Source organism: Bombina bombina, chromosome 5, assembly GCF_027579735.1.
Source record: "Bombina bombina isolate aBomBom1 chromosome 5, aBomBom1.pri, whole genome shotgun sequence".
NCBI lineage: Eukaryota > Metazoa > Chordata > Amphibia > Anura > Bombinatoridae > Bombina > Bombina bombina.
The window spans coordinates 211,205,977-211,229,516 of record NC_069503.1 but is presented as its reverse complement, the minus strand read 5'-3'; the positions used below and the strand labels follow the sequence as shown (position 1 = coordinate 211,229,516).

The 23,540-nt window shown below is 36.0% G+C and overlaps 1 protein-coding gene across 1 annotated transcript in view; it reads right to left on the bottom strand.

Annotated features, from left to right (window-relative positions):
• Window positions 1–23,540, bottom strand: part of PFKP (phosphofructokinase, platelet) — a 146,069-nt gene that overhangs the window by 40,496 nt on the left and 82,033 nt on the right. Inside the window, 5 exon segments of the mRNA XM_053713842.1 lie at window positions 5,172–5,241; window positions 7,581–7,645; window positions 10,455–10,580; window positions 13,318–13,365; window positions 13,367–13,411. Of these exon segments, the coding sequence (XP_053569817.1) occupies window positions 5,172–5,241; window positions 7,581–7,645; window positions 10,455–10,580; window positions 13,318–13,365; window positions 13,367–13,411 (354 nt within the window).

Sequence of the window (23,540 nt, the reverse complement as noted above, 5' to 3'; positions counted from 1 at the left end):
AAATTTGAAACTTTTTTTAAATGGTATTCTCTGTCTGAATCACAAAAAAAATGTGTTTCATATTATACCATATTTAATTATGTTTTAATAACAAATGATGGATTTTGAAATCTACTTTGAAACAAAAATGCTACTTTACAAAAATAAAAAAGTATCTGAGGTTTTTATTTTCACATCAGTGAACATCTTTATCAACTAACATTCAGCTAGATTACGAGTTTTGAGCGCTATAGGGAAATTAACGACTGCCACAAAAGCGGCGGTATTTAACCTCCCTATAGTGCTGCTATTACAGGTTTTGAAAAAGCAGGCTTGCGCAGGCGATATGGTGGTGTTGAGCTCCATACCTCACCCAAATACAAGCGCTGCTTTGACGTGCTCGTGCACGATTTCCCCATAGACATCACTGGGGAGAACCGGCAACAAAAAAAAGCCTAACACCTGCAATCACGGAAACAAAAGCTCTGTAACGCAGCCCCATTGATGTTTATGGGGAAAGAAAAAGTAACGCCCTAACATAAAAACCACGTCTAAACAACCCTAATCTGCCGCTCCCGATATCGCCGCAACCTACATAATGTTATTAGCCCCTAATCTGTCACCCTTAACATCGCTGCCACCTAAATAAAACTATTAACCCCTAATCTGCCGCTCCTGATATTGCCGCCACCTACATACAGTTATTAATCCCTAATCTGCCACCCTTAACATTGCCGCCACCTACATTACAGTTATTAACCCCTAATCTGCCACCCCCAATGTCGCTGCCACTATACTAAAGTTATTAACCACTAAACCCCTGGCCTCCAACATCACTAACACTAAATAAATATATTAACCCCTAAACCTAACCCTAACATAACCCTAACCCTAAGCATAACCCTAACGTAACCTAACCCTCCCTAACTTAAATATAATTAAAATAAATCTAAATAAAAAATACAATTATTACCTAAATAATTCCTATTTAAAACTAATTACAAACTTACCTGTAAAAAAAAACCTAAGATAGCTACAAAATAACTAATAGTTACATTGTAGCTATCTTAGGTTTTATTTTTATTTCACAGGTAAGTTTGTATTTATTTTAACTAGGTAGACTAGTTAGTAAATAGTTATTAACTATTTACTAGCTACCTAATTAAAATAAATACAAAGTTACTTGTAAAATAAAACATAACCTGCCTTACACTAAAACTTAAATAAAATGAATTAAATTATTAAAATACAATTATCTAAATTACAAAAAAAATAAACACTAAATTACACAAAATTAAAAACGAAATTATCAAACATAAAAACGAATTACTCCTAATCTCATAGCCCTAACAATAAAAAAAAGCCCCCCCCAAAAAATAAATAAAAAAAACACTAACCTACACTAAACTGCCAATGGCCCTTAAAAAGGACCTTTTGCAGGGCATTGCCCCAAAGAAATCAGCTCTTTTACCTGTAAAAAAAAAAAATACAAACACCCCCAACAGTAAAACCCACCACCCACACAACCAAACCCCTCCAAATAAAACCTAAATAAACCTAAGCTAACCATTGCCCTGAAAAGGGCATTTGGATGGGCATTGCCCTTAAAAGGGCATTTAGCTGTTTTACATTGCCCAAAACCCTAAGCCTAAAAATCAAACCCACCCAATAAACCCTTAAAAAACCCTAACACTAACCCCCAACGATCCACTTACAGTTTTCGTAGACCGGACATCCATCCTCATCTAGGCGGCAGAAGTCCTCATCGAAGCCGGCAGAAGTCTTCATCCAAGTGGGCAGAAGTCCTCCTCGAAGCCGGCAGAAGTCCAAGTGGGCAGAAGTCTTCATCCAAGTGGCAGAAGTCTTCATCCAGACGGCATCTTCTATCTTCATCCATCTGGCACGGAGCTGGTCCATCTTCAAGACATCCGGCGCGGAGCATCCTCTTCTTCCGATCGTCGCTGGAAAATTAAGTTTCCCTTTAAGTGACGTCATCCAACATGGCGTCCCTTACATTCCGATTGGCTGATAGAATTCTATCAGCCAATAGGAATTAAAGGGGAAAAAATCTGATTGGCTGATCCAATTGGCCAATAGATTGAGCTTTAAATCCTATTGGCTAATCCAATCAGCCAATAGGATTGAGCTTGCATTCTATTGGCTATTCCAATCAGCCAATAGAATGCAAGCTCAATCCTATTGGCATATTGGATCAGCCAATAGGATTTTTTCCCCTTTAATTCCTATTGGCTGATAGAATTCTATCAGCCAATCGGAATGTAAGTGACGCCATCTTGGATGACATCACTTTAAGGGAAACTTCATTTTCCAGCGACGATCAGAAGAAGAGGATGCTCTGCGCCGGATGTCTTGAAGATGGACCCGCTTGCGCCGGATGGATGAAGATAGAAGATGCCGTCTGGATGAAGATAGAAGATGCCGTCTGGATGAAGACTTCTGCCGCTTGGATGAAGACTTCTGCCCGCTTGGATGAAGAATTCTTCCGGCTTCGAGGAGGACTTCTGCCCACTTGGATGAAAAACTTCTGCCGGCTTCGATGAGGACTTCTGCGCCTGGATAAGGATGGATGTCCGGTATTTGAAAACTGTTAAGTGGATCGTTGGGGGTTAGTGTTAGTTTTTTTTTTTTAAGGGTTTATTGGGTGGGTTTTATTTTTAGCTTAGGGTTTGGTCAATGTAAAAGAGCTAAATGCCCATTTCAGGGCAATGCCCATCCAAATGCCCTTTTCAGGGCAATGGTAAGCTTAGATTTATTTAGATTATTTAGGGGGTTTGGTTGTGTGGGTGGTGGGTTTTACTGTTGGAGGGTTGTTTGTATTTTTTTACAGGTAAAAGAGCTGATTTCTTTGGGGCAATGCCCCGCAAAAGGCCCTTTTAAGGGCCATTGGCAGTTTAGTGTAGGCTAGGTTTTTTTTTTATTTTGGGGGGGCTTTTTTTTATAGGGCTATTAGATTAGGAGTAATTCGTTTTTAATTTTGATAATTTCGTTTTTTATTTTGTTTAATTTAGTGTTTATTTTTTTGTAATTTAGATAACTGTATTTTAATAATTTAATTCATTTTATTTTATTGTAATGTTAGTTTTTAGTGTAAGGCAGGTTAGGTTTTATTTTACAGGTAACTTTGTATTTATTTTAATTAGGTAGCTAGTTAATAGTTAATAACTATTTACTAACTATTCTACCTATTTAAAATAAATACAAACTTACCTATGAAATAAAAATAAAACATAAGATAGCTACAATATAACTATTAGTTATATGGTAGCTAGCTTAGGTTTTTTTTACAGGTAAGTTTGTATTTAGTTTTAAATATGAATTATTTAGTTAATAATTGTAAGGTTTATTTAGATTTATTTTATTTATATTTAAGTTAGGGGGTTAGGATTATGCTTAGGGTTACGTTAGGGTTAGGTTTAGGGGTTAATATATTTATGTAGTGATGTTGGAGGCCAGAGGTTTAGGGGATAATAGTTTAATTTAGTATATTTCGTTGTGGGGGGCTTGCGGTTTAGTGGTTAATAGGTTTATTATGGCGGCGGTGTGGGCGGACGGCAGATTAGGGGTTAATAATATTTAAATAGTGTTTGCTATGCGGGAGGGCGGCGGTTTAGGGGTTAATAGGTTTATTATAGTGGTGACGATGTCGGGGAGCGGTGGAATAGGGGTTAATACATTTTAATAGTGGCAGTGATGTCCGGAGCGGCAGATTAGGGGTTAATAATTTTATTATAGTGTTTGCAATGCGGGAGGGCCTCGGTTTAAGGGTTAATAGGTAGTTTATGGGTGTTAGTGTACTTTGTGACAGTTTAGTTATGAGTTTTATGGTACAGCTTTGTAGCGTAAAACTCATAACTACTGACTTTAGATGGCGGTAGGGATATTGTCATTTTAGGCTGTCCCGCTCACTTTTTGGCCTCCCAGGCAAACTCGTAATACCGGCGCTATGGAAGTCCCATTGAAAAAGGACTTTTTTAAAAGTGCGGTACTGATGTTGCGTGACGGCCAAAAAGGTGTGCGGTACACCTATACCGACAAGACTTGTAATAGCAGCGTAATCTAGCTGTATATTTTTGGATTATTCCAATACTAATCTGGTACCTGGGTTCTACTTACCACTTTTGTAATCACTGTAGGGCAAATGGGTTGAAATGATCAGAGGAAGGAAGCTGCACTACTGAGATAACCTAATAAAGGTTATGTGCATATTTGTTTTATTATTATACTGTTAATACAAGTACTTATTAATTATGTTTACTGGTTTTGAGGAGGGTTAAACGCATAGTTAACTAGGGTCAGTAATGCAAAAATTACATGCGTTAGAGAACCATGCTATTTTAATTCCGCATCAGAATGTCCCTTTAAGTATGGACCTTGGTATTGCTAGTGACTATCTCCTCCCAGTGGTAAAGATCCATGGAGTCATGAAAAATGACATCCACTAGATGGCGCCAGTGAATATATTTCCATCATCTAGTACAGGGTTTCTTCTTTCCAGTCCTCAGGGCACACTTACAGGCCACATTTACAGGATTAGCTTTGGTTACTGATCAGCTATTTATTTCACCTGCACTTTAGTTCAGATATCCTAAAAACCTGCCCTGTTAGTGTGAGGAACACTGATCTAGTACACAGGCTGTAGTTTTCGCTAATAGATATCACAAGGCTCTCCAGCTTCCTATGTTAGTCTATGCAGCTGTTTCACAAAAGTTCACTCATCAATCCATTCTTTACTGAATCAACTGCATACAATAACATAGGACCTGGGGAAGCTGGAGATACAGGTGAGATTTCTTTGTGAATTATCCTAGGGTCCTACTATAGTCTACATCTTTAGGAAAGGAATAAGTAGCTGAGAACTACTTGCAACTGCAAGGAGACAAATAGTTAATCTAGACCAGGGGTCAGCAACCTTGGCTCTCCAGATGTTTTAGAACTACATTTCCCATGATCCTTAGGCAGTTTAAAGACACTTAAGCATCATTGGAAACTAAGTTCTAAAACAACTGGAGAGCCAAGGTTGCAGACCCCTGATCTAGACAGAGAAATATGTGTCAATATAATTGTGTTAGGTGTGCAATAAAAACATGCTATGTAACAATAAGTCTCTCTAAACACTGTGATACTCTGCTTAGTTGTACATCACTATATACAGATCAGTGAGATGACCTTACCTTTGGAAGCTCAGATACAGATTTCTTATTAGAAAGCAGCTTGTATGTGTTCAAGTTGTTTTCAAAGCTCCTGAAACATATTATGGGCATAACATGTAGTCAAATATGTGCAGATATAACAACATATGTTTATTATAGGATATAGTGGTATTTGCTATGAAACTAGGAATTTATCACAGTTATTTTATTACAATTTGATGTTATACAAAATAATGGACAACCATCTTTAGGTATAGAAATGCGAGGCAGCACTATATATATATGAAAAAAAAATATTTATATATATATATATAAACCGGCAGGCTTTTTTTTCCTCATGTATTGTTATTTTGGCACAACAAACATATCCTAGCTCCGTCTTTTCCAGCTTTATAATTGTGATTGTCTACTTCATTTTAAACTGTGGTCATGGTTATCCTTCTTCCTTATAAGCTCAACAAAATAAAACTATTTTTTTTCATTGAAGCAGGTGGCTGTGAACACCTTGTAGTATTTTTCATGGATTATTTAAATTCTGCTCTTTTAAATGCATTTGGAAACTTGACAGGGAGAGCTGTGTAATGATAAAAAAGCTCAGAATGGTATTACTGCACAAATACTTGCTATTCACTATGCGTTTAGCCCAGCACATAGGTTAATGCCCTACTACAGAAGTGCTGCAGAGCTGGTACTGAGCTAGAAACGCGTTGCTCCTGAGAACTGACATTTGTGCTCTCACACATAAGATCATTTATAATTACACTAAAATTTCCATTTAATTGTATGAGCAAAATAGTATATCTGTTTTACTTCTGTAAGGGACATAACAGTGCAAAAAGAGCAATTTATTATTGCTTCCACGTATCTGTCTACTCTAGAATTTGTATTGTTTAAAAGATAGATAATCCCTTTATTGCCCATTCCCCAGTTTTGCATAACCAACATTATTATATTAATATACTTTTTACTTCTGTGATTACCTTGTATCTAAGCCTCTGCAGATTGCCCCCTTATCTCAGTTATTTTGCCAGACTTGCATTTTAGTCAATCAGTGCTGACTCATAAAGAACTCCACGGTGTGAGCACAATGTTATCTATATGGCACACATGAACTAGCGCTGTCAAGCTGTGAAAAACTGTCAAAATGCATTGAGATAAGAGACAGGGCTTTGGAATTAGCATATGAGCCTACCTAGGTTTATCTTTTAACAAAGAATACCAACAGAAACAAAGCAAATATGATGATAAAAGTAAGTTGGAAAGTTGTTTACAATCTGAATCATGAAACTTTAAAGGGAGATGAAACCTAATTTTTTTTCTTTCATGATTTAGAAAGAGCAAGCAATTTTAAACAACTTTCTAATTTACCTCTATTATCTATCTTGCTTCATTCTCTTGATATCCTTTACTAAAAAGCATATCTAGATAGGCTTAGTGGCTGCTGATTGGTGACTGCACATAGATGCCTCGTATGATTGGCTCACCCATGTGCATTGCTATTTCTTCAGCAAAGAATATCTAAAGAATGAAGCAAATTGGATACTAAAACTAAATTGGAAAGTTGTTTAAAATTGTGTTCTCTACCTGAATCATGAAATACATTTTTTGGGTTTAGTGTCCCTTTAATTTTGAAAAGAATATCTCCTGTAATATGAATGTATCATATACAAAGCACTTCAAGATGAGTGTAGCGGACTGGAGGAAATTAATTTGCCCTATAAACAAGGGAATCTATTATTAACTACAATAGAAATACCAAAAATTAAGCTGACAAAGCATATGTTTGAATTTCCAAATACTATACCTGCCCATTTATTAATATAAAGTGGATTTACCTATAGCCTTACAGCTGACAAAGCAATTGTGAATACAAATATGTATTTAATGGAACATTGCAATCAACATGTAGCTCCTTGTAAATATAAAATAATATGCAGTAAAAATAAATTCCAGTATATGTTTAATATTTGACAGCAATTTACTTCTCAAAAATGTGTTTATTCCACTGTCCCCAGAGGCTGCAGGGCATCCTGTAGTCTTATTTTTGCATGATCAGTGCAGGAGCTTATTATATCTGTTTTTGTATTGGCCACAGCAAAAGAATAAAAAAAACTTGCTCACAAAATGACAGTATTTTGGATGGCAAATCTTCTTAAAGTGCAGTACTTGTGTGTATGTAAGTATGTATATATATAATATATATATATATATATATATATATTTATATATATATATTATATAAAATAATATATATATATTATATATATATATATATATATATATATATATATATATATAAATAAAGTATAAATAATTTGTATTCACAATTGCTCTGTCAGCTGTAACACTACAGGTAAATCCACTTGTAGAGGTGAGTGTAAAATGCTTTTTATAACATAAAACGTATAAATAAGATTTTATATACCACACCTTCCACGTAACCTCACAGCATCCTCAAATCTTCTTTCATCCATGGCTTTCTGTACTTCTTGAGTCTAAAAAAAAAGAAAGAAACTATCATAGTAAAACATTATCTTAAAGTAGTTATTTACTTATAAATAATAAATTCTAATTATTTAACAATTTAATGTTATTTAGCTTTTTTTAACTCTGGGCCAGACAGAGCCAACACAATGTAATTCAGCTCCTTATGGTATATTTTGTTAGAAAAGTGTTATATTAAATGGCCCCTAAAAGTTTCATATTAAAGGCCCCTAAAAGAGATTAAACACACAGTAAAACTAGAACTCAGGAACTGCAGAGCACTGTTGACCCTGAGCAAAAAAATGCTGCTGATCCAGTGGGATTTAATTTAAGCTCAAACTGTAGTTTTTTGTAATTATATTAGATTTTGTATAGGTTGAACTCGATGGACTTCGGTCTTTTTTCAACCTCATCTACTATGTTACTATTTTACTATGTTACTAAGCATTACTAGTTACACACATCTGAGTCATGCAATCAGCTGCAATTTTTCTGCTCGGGACCAGCAGTCTAAGGTCGATAGTCTTAAAATAACATGATCTACATGATCTAACAAATTAGAGGATGCCATTTTTCGACTATTGTGGCCCTTTAAAGATAAATGGAACACAAGCTTTTTGTAATTGTATTTTTGTGAATTGTGCTTTCCCATAATGCTCCTATATTTTAGCGCAGCAGAATATGTTCGCACTCTACAAATAAATAATAATAATAACTATACAAATAAATAATAATAAAGATAACTATATAAATAAATAATAATAACTATACAATTAAATAATAATAATAACTATACAAATAAATAATAATAAAGATAACTATATAAATAAATAATAATAACTATACAATTAAATAATAATAATAACTATACAAATAAATAATAATAAAGATAACTATACAAATAAATAATAATAATGATAACTTTACAAATAAATAATAATAATAACTATACAAATAAATAATAATAAAGATAACTATACAAATAAATAATAATAATAACTATACAAATAAATAATAATAAAGATAACTATACAAATAAATAATAATAATGATAACTATACAAATAAATAATAATAACTATACAAATAAATAATAATAATGATAACTATACAAATAAATAATAATAACTATACAAATAAATAATAATAATGATAACTGTACAAGTAAATAATAATAACTATATAAATAAATAATAATAATAACTATACAAAGAAATAGTTTTAATAACTATCTGCAGTGCGCATCACTGCTACAAATAAAGATACGGCAATATTGTAATTTTTTTTGGTATACAGATAGCTCCTTTCTAAGGGCTCGATTATATAAATTTCGCCTGCTCAAAGCCTTTTTCTCGCTGACTCTCGCAGGGCTGCCCCAGTGGAATGATAGTAAAAAAGGGGCAGTCCCTGCGAGTGGCGAGATGGCTGCTATTAAAAGTATTGGAGCTCACTGGATAGGGACACTTCGCAGGGAGCAGGGAGAGCACATTAAAATTTAAATCCTAGTCAATATAACTCACATTATGCTGCTTTCTGCATTGAGCATCTTATATTCGCCTATATTTCCGTATATATGTTTATCTATTGGGGTTATAATGATTTTGAGTGTTTTGAGAAAAGATTGCCATCTTTTAGTTGGCGATAAAAAAAACTGTGATTATCTGCAGTGCGAAAAATCTTATAGAATTACGCTGGGATTAGAGAGATATTTTTGATATACGCCCATTGAATGCCCATGTTATGCCCATTGTTCAGCCTATTTTACGAAAAAAAACAACAATTACACTTGCATTTTGTATTTATAAGTTTAAATTTCTGTGTGATTTTCGCACATGCCAGTGTACTACAATTACGATTTACGCTATGCATATTTAATTTGATTTTATTTCTGTGTAAATTACATACAATTTTAACTTTTTTTTTAACATACGATTTTTGGTGAAGAATTTTGTTACAGTTTTTGATTGCACCCTTAACAATACAATTTTTTCCTGCTTATTTTTGTGTGAATGGTTCAAATATTTGTTTTGTATCATGTTTAAAATACGAATTTTGTTGTGCACATTTCACATGAAAATGCAGTATACGCCCCTTAGCAAGACACCCTGTTTTCAGGGTGTAAAAAGTGGCTTTAGATCATTCACCAGGGAAATAGAAAGGACTGGCGAGCATTCTTTAGTAATCTCGCCAGCCCAGAGAGCTTTCAATCATCGAGCCCTAAGTCTTTTTTCTGTGGAAATTATGTTTTTTTTCTAAGCCTCCCTGACCCTGTCAATCAACCTATACAGGTGTAAGTCTATGAGATCAATTTGGACAGCACAGATGAGTGATTAGTGACATCATATATGACATCATCAGCACTCACCAAACACTTCCAAAAAGTTAAATCACCTGCATCTATATTCCTGATTATTTGACCAAGGGTCAGAAATGGGAAGATTATTCACATAGGAAAAAAATAAAAACAAGCAAATAACGTTTAAACAATTAAACAGTCAAACTGCAACAACATTTAACTGCAGAAACCTTTAACATTATTGTTTCTTTTAAAAAAAACAATATTGTATAACACAATTTGTTGTTTTTAACATCTGTTATACAGCTTCTATTTTAGATCCCTGTTTCTCAAACATCAAACATAGCCTCATATATTTAAGCACAAGTTGATAAGATAAATGGATAATATACACAGAGTATGACATTGTTTAAAAGCCATAGGCAGAAATAATTATGTAATGTCTGCCAAGCACTAGAGCTAAGCACAGCCAGGGATTGCTTCCTCCTATTGCTAATACCCAGCGTTGGCACTGTCTGAGCTTACCATCTGCACACATTCCATGAGTGGCAGGCGCACAGCCTGGTTTCCGCATAAAGACACTACACAGGCCGGAGTTTCTGGAGTGGCTTCGAGCAGAGCAAGGACACATTCAACTCCCATACGACTTGCCTATAAAAATATAAAAAAATAACTTAAAAATTACAATTGATTTTATAATCTGTTTTATGCAACAATCAGATAATTAAAAATGTGATTTTCTGTATTGTTTTATTCATTACTGCAACTTTCTAGAATTTTATACACCAGAATTTGATTGTAATAAACGTAGTATAAATTGTATAAATGTGTGATTTAAAAATAAGCAAATATTTCTGGATTTGAGCAACACCAATGTGCAGCGATGCAAATTGTACATAATTTACTATATATTGCATACTGTCCTGTGTGCTTATCTCAATAACTGCAGTTTTTGGTATTTAAATTTTTTTTTATTTGTTTACTCCCTTCACTCCCGTCACTTTCAGAGAAGAACTTGCTCAAAATACCGGAGAATGTTTAGCATTTTGCTATCACTATATTTAAACAGAAAATGGAGCCCTTGATTTTTTTATTTACCTGTCAAAACTAAATATATATTTTTAGTAGACAACCCAAGGTATTGATCTAGGCCCATTTTGGTATATTTTCATGCCTACTTTTCACTGCCAAATGCGATCAAAATAAAAAAAATGGTTAACTTTTTCACAAACTTTGGGTTTCTTACTGAAATTATTTACATTCCAGCTTGTGCAGTCATGCACAAATGATTGTAAAAGCTACTCTGGGATCCGCTAATAACAGACATAGATGGCTTTGCCATTGCTTTTTGGTAAGTAGAATGCCGCTAATTGCAGCTGCGCACCACAATTCTATTATTCCCTGCAGTGAAGGGGTTAATCAGGTAGCTTGTAAGGTTGATTTTAGCTGCATTGTAGAGATTAAGCTCCCACCTGGGCAGGAGCTTGTAGCTCTGATAAAAAGAAGAGGTGTCCCACCATCTCTAATGGCAAAGGAATGTCACCGACTGCAAGATTGCTACCACACTGTAGAATAAAACTTACAGAAGAAGCCAAAAGGTGCACCAAAAAGTTAACCCTTAGTAAATTATGAGCTACCAGAGCATAGTATCCATCATTATCCAGTGCCAAAAATGTGATTTTTAGCACAGGTGAAGAGAGAGAGGTGCCCCCAAGGCAGAACATGCTGTGATCTGAGATGTCATCGCAGAAAATTCAGCATGTCTGCAGAAGGAATAGGACACATGCAGGAACTGTTGGCTCTTTCACTTTGCAGCTCTGCTCTGCATTAGGTGGTTCTTTTCAAAACAGCACTTTGCTCTGGCTGCACTGTGCATCCAGAACAAATTGCTGTTTGAAGAGAACAGTCAACTATGGAACAGCGCTGCAAAGCAGCAGTTCATGTATTGTTGACTGGCTCTCAGGGATTTTTTTTTTCTTGAGGCATTTTAAAAAAGTAACAAAATTATTTTTTTTTACTCTGCAGCTAATTTGCAATGCAAATTTCCACCTGCTGCACTATATTATAAAACGCTAAAAATTTATTTATTCTCTATTTAATCAAAACATTGCAATATTGAACTGGTGCTTTAGTGTAACTGTCTAATTTAAAGTTTTATTTCAAAATGATCTGCAGAAAATGTTTAACTAAAAAATCTCATTGCAGAAAGTGAAGAAAAGTTTTGCCTCTATAGAGAGGTGCTGTGTTAAAGGATCAGGTGTAAACAGAGAACACAAAATGTCACACAAAGGCAACCTCAAATGTGTACTATATGAAAAGTTTGAAATTTTATTTTACAAGTTTCAAATGATATATACATAAAGACATGGGGATCTATCTAACATAAAACAAACTGACACGTTTCGTGCCACTAGGGGGGCACGAAACGTGTCAGATGGTTTTCCTTGTCTGTATGTATATATTTTTAAACTTGTGAAATTAAATTTATGACTTTTATTCTAGTACACACATAAGGTTGCCTTTGTGTGACATTGTGGACTGGCAGTGGTTGAATTCACCACTATTAAGGCATTCCAAGGTTTAATGGGATATTACAACTATCACTATACGGTAACAGAGTGACATTTTTTGCACACTTCCGCTTGCACTAATAGTGGATGGGGAGTTGGATTCAGGGCCTGGAGCTTATAAGTGAGGTGTGTACATTACCAGAGAGCTTATACGAGGCAGTACAAACACAATGCCAAGGATCTTGCAAGGAGCAGCACACTGTAGATCAGAGGATTGACAGATAAAACCACATTTCACAGGGAAGCCTGTGGCATGGGAGGCACTCTGAGGGGAAAATGCATCTCAGCTCAGTTAGAGAGCGCCCTTTAATGAAGTGTAGAACTTCAGAATTCACTCACTCCATCTTGGAGCAAAAGGTTGACTGAGGGATCCCTGGGGAAAGTGGAGGGATGTTAAACTTTTTTGGTATGTAGGGGTGTTTTTCCTCGTGCTAGCGGACTGGAGTGGTAATTCCACATGTGATTTATCTCGTGGACTCTCAACATCTTATGAAAAAAAAAAACATTTTTGCAAGAAATACTCCTACTTAACACAATGTGAGCCCAAGATTAATAGCTTACAACTGTTCAGTGATGATGATTTTGGACTATTGTGTCCATTTACTATTCTAAAGATAGGAATTAAAATGAATCCTTTTTCAGTTTTGTTTTCATACCTGCACACACAATGGAATACAATATTAACCATGAACTCTCAAATACAGTTCTACTACAGGCTTTACTGAACTAAACTTTGAATTCTACAAAAGACTTCACATACTGACATTTAATGCATCCACCGCCCCTATGTTAATAACAAATAAAATGTCTTAACTTACCAGAATTCTGTCAAATGCTGATGGAGTTCCTCCTCTTTGGACGTGGCCCCAATATGGTCACACGAGTATCAAACCCAAACGTTTTAACCACAAGCTAAAAATAATACAGACTGTAATTAATTATCAGACCCACATCCCCTCAAATAGAATTATCCATAACTCATCTGTAATTTTAGCAAATGTATTTGTTATGTCTGCATTTAAGTAGACCAATTAAGTGTGGTTTACATATCAAAAGCCAATTTGTTTCATTTGAAGTTATTTGTAAGTAGAATCAAATTGAATTCCCACAAAGGGCTAGATTACGAGTGAAAAGGGGTTTATCACAGCTGTTTGTGTCAGATTTTTCGCTCGTATTACAAGTTGAAATTAAACTTAATCTCTTGAGTGTATTTGAAGTTAAAGGATGTCGGGGGTTAGCGCAACCTCAGAGCTCTGGTTAACTGTTTTCGCGAAACAAAAAGTGTTTAAAAAAAAAAAAAAAGTCAAGCAAATGGCTTTAACATAAAGATACATACATATACATCTCTAAAGATGTATATGTATGTATGTATATATATATGTATATATGTATGTGTATATAAATATATATGTTACGGGTAAAGTCAGAAATTACCCAAGTGGCTGTGGGTAAAGCCCGATGTAATATAATTCCCCATCTACACTACTTTTGTTGCCTCTGCCTGGGGGGTTCAAGGAAGGCTCCCCGCCGATCCTCTGGCATTTACCGCAAGTGAACTTGGGGAATGAAGTTTACAAGGGGCTTCGACCCCCTTGAACCCCACAGGCAGAGGCAAAAAAGATAGTGAAGATGTGTGAAATTTCAGTGCATCGTATAAATGTTTGATGCAGTGACTCAATGCACTGTAAGAAGATTTATCATGTTAAATCGGGCTTTACCCACAGTCCGGGTAATGCTAGGATTACCCAATTTCTTACTTCATCCGCAACGTATTAATATATATATATATATATATATATATTTATTATATATATATATATATATTTATATGTGTATATAAGTATTTACAGACATTATATACACATATAAACACATAAAGACATATGTACACATATATAGACATATATATAAGAACATTGGAGCCCTTTGCAGTTAAACAGATAAAAACATGTAAAATCCTATTAATGCAATATTCATATTTAATAAAGATTTTAACCATGTATTTACTGTAAATATTTCACATTCCAATGTTCTATACATAGGGGAATATGTTCTAAGTATTTTTATATATCTATATATATCTATGCCTATATATAATAATGTGTATATATATATATAGTATAAATATATACCAAAATACCATGATATATATACAGTATATATAGAAATATGTATTAGCTAATAAATAGAACATATTATTCTATGTGCAGAACATTGGAATGTGAAATATTGATATTTTCATGACAGGTTTGCGCTCGACTAGGATGTTAGGTTTCCCCCCACTTTTTTTGCTTCATTCTATAGGGGAATAGAATATTGTAATTTCGGCTTTTTGCACGTGTTGTTTTTCCTGAAATTTTAATTATTTTAACTGCCCCAGAGAGGCTGGAGTGCATTGCATGGAATGTATATCCCTACATGCTGCACAGTAATCGGAAGTAAGATAACATTTAAAGGGACATATGAAACCAATTTTTTTTTTTATGATTCAGATAGAGCATGCAATTTTAAACAACTTACCAATTTACTACAACAAATCATGTCTGCTTGCCTTTTAATAAATCTACCCCAATGTGTTTGCATAAAAAGGAAGGCTAAGGATGTTTATTTTGATTTTTAAAACTAATAGTAAAGTGAATGTGGGATACAACAAAGACAGTGTTCTATAATAACATCACTTATACTGTACTATACTGTTGTGTGTGTGGTTATATAATAGGAAGGTATCTAATCAGCAAACAAGGGACTTCACCTTGCTAATTCTATTAAAGGATATGGATTATGTGCAGGTTTCTTCATTGATGACAGCAGATGGTGTGGTCTTATTATATTTAATGAGAAGAGCTTGGATCAGATATATTCCTCGAGAGAGAGAGAGGATACATTGTTTCCTATGATATGTTTTTCTAGAGCTGCACTACCTGATCTATGTGCAAATACAGTATATACTGCACAGCATATATCTAATATTCAAGTATTTATAGAAAGCCCCAAAATGTTCTATGCTTATTGTCTTGAAATAAGCGTTAATATCATAACAGATAATAATAATGCAACAACAGGTTTATCCTTTTTAAACGTATTGTAAAAATAGGCTGACAATGCAGACATAAACATTTCTGTCATCCATATGAAGAGGTAACAAATAAGCTTGGTAAGCAATTGCTGTTTAAACTGGCAGGAAATACAGGCAAAGCTGATACTACTGTACTGATGTGTATTGGCTGATAAGGCCCAAGCCTACAGGTGCATTGGAGGAAGAGACACTTCTTACAAGAAAATGCTGGTGTACTAAAAAAAAAACCCCCAGTAAGGGACAGATTATAAGTGGAGCGCATTATATTTCTTCAGCGAAAGCAGTATATGCGCTCCACTTAGTAATACCAGCGCACGAAAATGTGCTTTGGTATTAAAGTTAAGTGCAATGCGAACGCATTGCAGGGAAGCTTTGCGCTCACAAGAGCGAGCTTCCATAGACTCCAATGGGAGCCTCATTCTCATTCCATGAGACACGGCATGAGAACTAGCACAGTGAAGGAGGTAGGTAGCACAGCAATGAGCAGCATATATATATGTATATGAATAAATACATAAATATCTATGTGTTAATATGTGTATATTCCAAAGAAAAGAGACAAAACCACACTCCATAAAAATTTGATGATTTATTGAATATTTTTAAAATTCAAAAATAGTATATGTGACAGCCTAGCCACTTGTATGGGGGAAAGAGCGCAGCACACGGGCCTTACGCGTTTTCGGCTGTTAGCCGTATATCATAGCCTGTTGTGTGTCTGAGTTCCCTGCCTTTAAGAACACCTGAATCTTTTCTAATTGGTTAAAAACATTATGCGCTGTTCCTCCTTCTAATGCCCAGGTAATGCTAAACACCCTACAGCTGTGTACTTAACCCTATCACTCTTTCAGTAACTACTTCTATCTGTTATTGTTTAGCTACTTCGTACTTATATTCGAGAATTGTGCTTTATACATAATGTGTGATAATAAGGGATATGCCAGATGAAACACATTGGAACAGATCTATCTATAGCTTAAACTCTGAAGAAATCTACTTAATACCCTAATGATATAGGAGAGATAATGTTTGGCCTCTTGAATACAAAAATATTCATTATAGTGAATTACATTGGCTCAACCTTTTCTTGAGAAGACATGCCGTTATACACTCTTAGTCGTGGGTGGGAAATGTTACTTGTACTTATTAGTCTATATAACCTTCTTAATATCTTTCCTTGGGTTGTCTCCACACTTGATCCGATTGACTGTGGGAAACCACAGACATGTTATGTGTATATTGTTTCCCCTAATATCTATTCCTCACCCTTTTCTAGAAGCTAATCTAACCTGTATGCTACTTGTTCAGAGAACCTATTTATGTAACTACACTTTGTTAGAGATACCAAGAGGAAATAAATTAGCAACTATGTTGGGGTAATCATAACTGAATATGAGTGCATGAATGGTGTATATGGGGTAATGTAACCCTTGGAATTGAATGATAGGGGTAGATCATTCCCAATAGTTGATAATATCATACCTGGAATTGAGACCCTCAGGGAGTCTTGTTCTGAGTCTCAAAATCCAGAACATCTCCCTTCTTGCTAAGATTTTATCTAAATTACCTCCCCTTTTAGGGACTTTTACTTCCTCTATATAGCACACCACCTTAATGTGTTTATTTCTCCATAGTGTCTCTCAGTGAAGTGTTTAACCAGGGGGGGTTTGGGATTTACCTCTGGAGATTGTGGATATATGCTCCCTTATTCTTGTCTTAATGCCCCTTGAAGTGAGACCAATATACTGAACTTTACATTTTTGACATGTGAGCATATATATGACACTCTCTGTCATACAATTCATACAGGTGTTTATCTGAAAGACCTCTCCTGTCACCTGGGACTTAAATGACTTAGTTTTTTCTAAATATTCGCAGGGCTTGCATTTTCTGTGACCACAGTTATACATGCCTCTGCTAGTCAAACCAGGTACTACTAGGTTTTGTTTGGGACTTAAGTTCAGTTGGAGACAGCAAGGACCCCAAAGTAGGACACTTCCTTGAACTGCACCTAACTCCCTTTTTGACAACATATATACACATATTAACACATAAATACATATGTATATAAGAATTTTACTTATATATTATTTATAGAGAACACACAGTCCACATAGACCACAATTTACTAAGCACATTTCAGTGCGTCTTTTTTTCTAACCCCCCACACCCGCCAACCTTAATCCTTAGTCCAACCAAGTCCCAAAAAAACTTTCCTGATTTAAATAGGGAATGTAATTTTAAACAACTTTCCAATTTACTTTTATCACCAATTTTGCGTTGTACTCTTTATATTCTTAGTTGAAAGCTAATTCTAGGGAGGATCATATGCTAAATTCTTAGGCCTAGATTTAGAGTCGGCGGGTTAAAAAGGGCTGTTAACGCTCCGCGGGCTTTTTTCTGGCCCGCACCATAAATTTAACTCTGGTATCGAGAGTTTAAAACAAATGCTGCGTTAGGCTCCAAAAAGGGAGCGTAGGGCATTTTTACCGCAAATGCAACTCTCGATACCAGAGTTGCTTACGGACGCGGCCAGCCTCAAAAACGTGCTCGTGCACGATTTCTCCCATAGAAACAATGGGACTGTTTGAGCTGAAAAAAAACCTAACACCTGCAAAAAAGCAGCGTTCAGCTCCTAACGCAGCCCCATTGTTTCCTATGGGGAAACACTTCCTACGTCTGCAACCTAACACCCTAACATGTGACCCCGAGTCTAACACCCCTAACCTACACTTATTAACCCCTAATCTGCCGCCCCCCGCTATCGCTGACCCCCTGCATTACAGTATTAACCTCTAATCTTCCGCTCCGTTAAACCGCCGCAACCTACGTTATCCCTAATGTACCCCCTAATCTGCTTGCCCCTAACATCGCCGACCCCTATGTTAATTTATTAACCCCTAATCTGCCCCCCTCAACGTCGCCTCCACCTGCCTACACTTATTAACCCCTAATCTGCCGAGCGGACCGCACGCTACTATAATAAAGTTATTAACCCCTAACCCGCCTCACTAACCCTATCATAAATAGTATTAACCCCTAATCTGCCCTCCCTAACATCGCCGACACCTATCTTCAATTATTAACCCCTAATCTGCCCCGATCGGAGCTCACCGCTATTCTAATAAATGTATTAACCCTAAAGCTAAGTCTAACCCTAACACTAACACCCCCCTAACTTAAATATTAATTTTAATCTAACGAAATAAATTTACTCTTATTAAATAAATTAATCCTATTTAAAGCTAAATACTTACCTGTAAAATAAAACCCTAATATAGCTACAATATAAATTATAATTATATTTTAGCTATTTTAGGATTAATATTTATTTTACAGGCAACTTGGTATTTAATTTTAACTAGGTACAATAGCTATTAAATAGTTAAGAACTATTTAATAGTTACCTAGTTAAAATAATAACAAAATTACCTGTAAAATAAATCCTAACCTAAGATATAATTAAACCTAACACTACCCTATCAATAAAATAATTAAATAAAACTACCTACAATTACCTACAATTAACCTAACACTACACTATCAATAAATTAAATAAACACAATTGCTTCAAATAAATACAATTAAATAACTAGCTAAAGTACAAAAAATAAAAAAGAACTAAGTTACAGAAAATAAAAAAATATTTACAAACATAAGAAAAAGATTACAACAATTTTAAACTAATTACACCTACTCTAAGCCCCCTAATAAAATAACAAAGCCCCCCAAAATAAAAAAATTCCCTACCCTATTCTAAATTAAAAAAGTTACAAGCTCTTTTACCTTACCAGCCCTGAACAGGGCCCTTTGCGGGGCATGCCCCAAGAAGTTCAGCTCTTTTGCCTGTAAAAGAAAAACATACAATACCCCCCCCCCCAACATTACAACCCACCACCCACATACCCCTAATCTAACCCAAACCCCCCTTAAATAAAACCTAACACTAAGCCCCTGAAGATCTTCCTACCTTGTCTTCACTCATACCAGGTTCACCGATCCGTCCTGGCTCCAAGATCTTCATCCAACCCAAGCGGGGGTTGGCGATCCATAATCCGGTGCTGAAGAGGTCCAGAAGAGGCTCCAAAGTCTTCATCCTATCCGGCAAGAAGAGGACATCCGGACCGGCAAACATCTTCTCCAAGCCGCATCTTCTATCTTCTTCCATCCGGTGCGGAGCGGGTCCATCTTGAAGCAGGCGACGCGGATCCATCCTCTTCTTCCGATGTCTCCCGACGAATGACGGTTCCTTTAAGGGACGTCATCCAAGATGGCGTCCCTCGAATTCCGATTGGCTGATAGGATTCAGCCAATCAGAATCAAGTTCAATCCGATTGGCTGATCCAATCAGCCAATCAGATTGAGCTCGCATTCTATTGGCTGTTCCGATCAGCCAATAGAATGCGAGCTCAATCTGATTGGCTGATTGGATCGGCCAATCGGATTGAACTAGATTCTGATTGGCTGATTCCATCAGCCAATCAGAAAATTCCTACCTTAATTCCGATTGGCTGATAGAATCCTATCAGCCAATCGGAATTCGAGGGACGCCATCTTGGATGACGTCCCTTAAAGGAACCGTCATTCGTCGGGAGACATCGGAAGAAGAGGATGGATCCGCGTCGCCTGCTTCAAGATGGACCCGCTCCGCACCGGATGGAAGAAGATAGAAGATGCGGCTTGGAGAAGATGTTTGCCGGTCCGGATGTCCTCTTCTTGCCGGATAGGATGAAGACTTTGAGCCCTCTTCTGGACCTCTTCAGCACCGGATTATGGATCGCCAACCCCGCTTGGGTTGGATGAAGATCTTGGAGCCAGGACGGATCGGTGAACCTGGTATGGTGAAGACACGGTAGGAAGATCTTCAGGGGCTTAGTGTTAGGTTTTTTTTTGGGGGGTTTGGGTTAGATTAGGGGTATGTGGGTGGTGGGTTGTAATGTTGGGGGGGGGGTATTGTATGTTTTCTTTTACAGGCAAAAGAGCTGAACTTCTTGGGGCATGCCCCGCAAAGGGCCCTGTTCAGGGCTGGTAAGGTAAAAGAGCTTGTAACTTTTTTAATTTAGAATAGGGTAGGGAATTTTTTATTTTGGGGGGCTTTGTTATTTTATTAGGGGGCTTAGAGTAGGTGTAATTAGTTTAAAATTGTTGTAATCTTTTTCTTATGTTTGTAAATATTTTTTTTATTTTCTGTAACTTAGTTCTTTTTTATTTTTTGTACTTTAGCTAGTTTATTTAATTGTATTTATTTGTAGCAATTGTGTTTATTTAATTTATTGATAGTGTAGTGTTAGGTTAATTGTAGGTAATTGTAGGTAGTTTATTTAATTATTTTATTGATAGGGTAGTGTTAGGTTTAATTATATCTTAGGTTAGGATTTATTTTACAGGTAATTTTGTTATTATTTTAACTAGGTAACTATTAAATAGTTCTTAACTATTTAATAGCTATTGTACCTAGTTAAAATAAATACCAAGTTGCCTGTAAAATAAATATTAATCCTAAAATAGCTAAAATATAATTATAATTTATATTGTAGCTATATTAGGGTTTATTTTTACAGGTAAGTATTTAGCTTTAAATAGGAATAAGTTATTTAATAAGAGTTAATTTATTTCGTTAGATTAAAATTATATTTAAGTTAGGGGGGTGTTAGTGTTAGGGTTAGACTTAGCTTTAGGGGTTAATACATTTATTAGAATAGCGGTGAGCTCTGATCGGCAGATTAGGGGTTAATAATTGAAGTTAGGTGTCGGCGATGTTAGGGAGGGCAGATTAGGGTTATATACTATTTATGATAGGGTTAGTGAGGCGGGTTAGGGGTTAATAACTTTATTATAGTAGCGGTGCGGGTCCGCTCGGCAGATTAGGGGTTAATAAGTGTAGGCAGGTGGAGGCGACGTTGAGGGGGGCAGATTAGGGGTTAATAAATATAATATAGGGGTCGGCGGTGTTAGGGGCAGCAGATTAGGGGTACATAAGGATAACGTAGGTGGCGGCGCTTTGCGGTCGGAGATTAGGGGTTAATTATTTTAAGTAGCTGGCGGCGATGTTGTGGGGGGCAGATTAGGAGTTAATAAATGTAATATAGGGGTCGGGCGGGCTTAGGGGCAGCAGATTAGGGGTACATAAATATAACGTAGGTGGCGGTCGGCCAGATTAGGGGGTTAAAAATTTTTAATCGAGTGGCGGCGGTGTGGGGGGACCTCGGTTTAGGGGTACATAGGTAGTTTATGGTGTTAGTGTACTTTAGGGTACAGTAGTTAAGAGCTTTATAAACCGGCGTTAGCCAGAAAGCCTCTTAACTCCTGCTATTTTCAGGCGCTGGAATCTTGTCGTTAGAGCTCTAACGCTCACTGCAGAAACGACTCTAAATACCAGCGTTAGAAAGATCCCATTGAAAAGATAGGGCTACGCAAATGGCGTAGGGGGATCTGCGGTATGGAAAAGTCGCGGCTGCAAAGTGAGCGTTTAGACCTTTAATCACTGACTCCAAATACCAGCGGGCGGCCAAAACCCGCGTTAGGAGCCTCTAACGCTGGTTTTGACGGCTACCGCCGAACTCTAAATCTAGGCCTTAGACTTTGAAGACTGCCTCTAATCTGAATGCATTTTGACCACTAGAGGGCATTAGTTCATGTGTTTCATATAGATAACATTGAGCTCATGCACGTGAAGTTACCCTGGAGCGAGCACTGATTGGCTAAAATGCAAGTCTGTCAAAAGAACTAAGGGGGCAGTTTGCAGAGGCTTAGATACAAGGTAATCACAGAGGTAAAAAGTGTATACTATAACAGTATGGTTATGCAAAACTGGGGTATGGTTAATAAAGGGATTATTTTTCTTTTTAACCCCTTAGTGACCAGAGTACTTTTCCATTTTCTGTCCGTTTGGGACCAAGGCTATTTTTACATTTCTGCAGTGTTTGTGTTTAGCTGTAATTTTCCTCTTACTCATTTACTGTACCCACACATATTATATACCGTTTTTCTCGCCATTAAATGGACTTTCTAAAGATACCATTATTTTCATCATATCTTATAATTTACTAAAAAAAAAAATTTAAAATATGAGGAAAAAATGGAAAAAAACACACTTTTTCTAACTTTGACCCCCAAAATCTGTTACACATCTGCAACCACCAAAAAACACTCATGCTAAATAGTTTCCAAATTTTGTCCTGAGTTTAGAAATACCCAATGTTTACATCTTCTTTGCTTTTTTTTGCAAGTTATAGGGCAATAAATACAAGAAGCACTTTGCTATTTCCAAACCACTTTTTTTCAAACTTAGCGCTAGTTACATTGGAACACTGATATCTTCCAGGAATCCCTGAATATCCCTTGACATGTATATATTTTTTTTTAGAAGACATCCCAAAGTATTGATCTAGGCCCATTTTGGTATATTTCATGCCACCATTTCACCGCCAAATGCGATCAAATAAAAAAAATTGTTCACTTTTTCACACATTTTGTTACAAACTTTAGGTTTCTCACTGAATTTATTTACAAACAGCTTGTGCAATTATGGCACAAATGGTTGTAAATGCTTCTCTGCAATCCCCTTTTTCATAAATAGCAGACATATATGGATTTGGTGTTGCTTTTTGGTAATTAGAAGGCCGCTAAATGCCACTGCGCACCACACGTGTATTATGCCCAGCAATGAAGGGGTTAATTAGGGAGCATGTAGGGAGCTTGTAGGGTTAATTTTAGCTTTATTGTAGTGTAGTAGACAACCCTAAGTATTGATCTAGGCCCATTTTGGTATATTTCATGTCACCATTTCAACGCCAAATGCGATTAAATAAAAAAAAAAGTAAAATTTTTCACAATTTTAGGTTTCTCACTGAAATCATTTACAAACAGCTTGTGCAATTATGGCACAAATGGTTGTAAATGCTTCTCTGGGATCCCCTTTGTTGAGAAATAGCAGACATATATGGCTTTGGCGTTGCTTTTTGG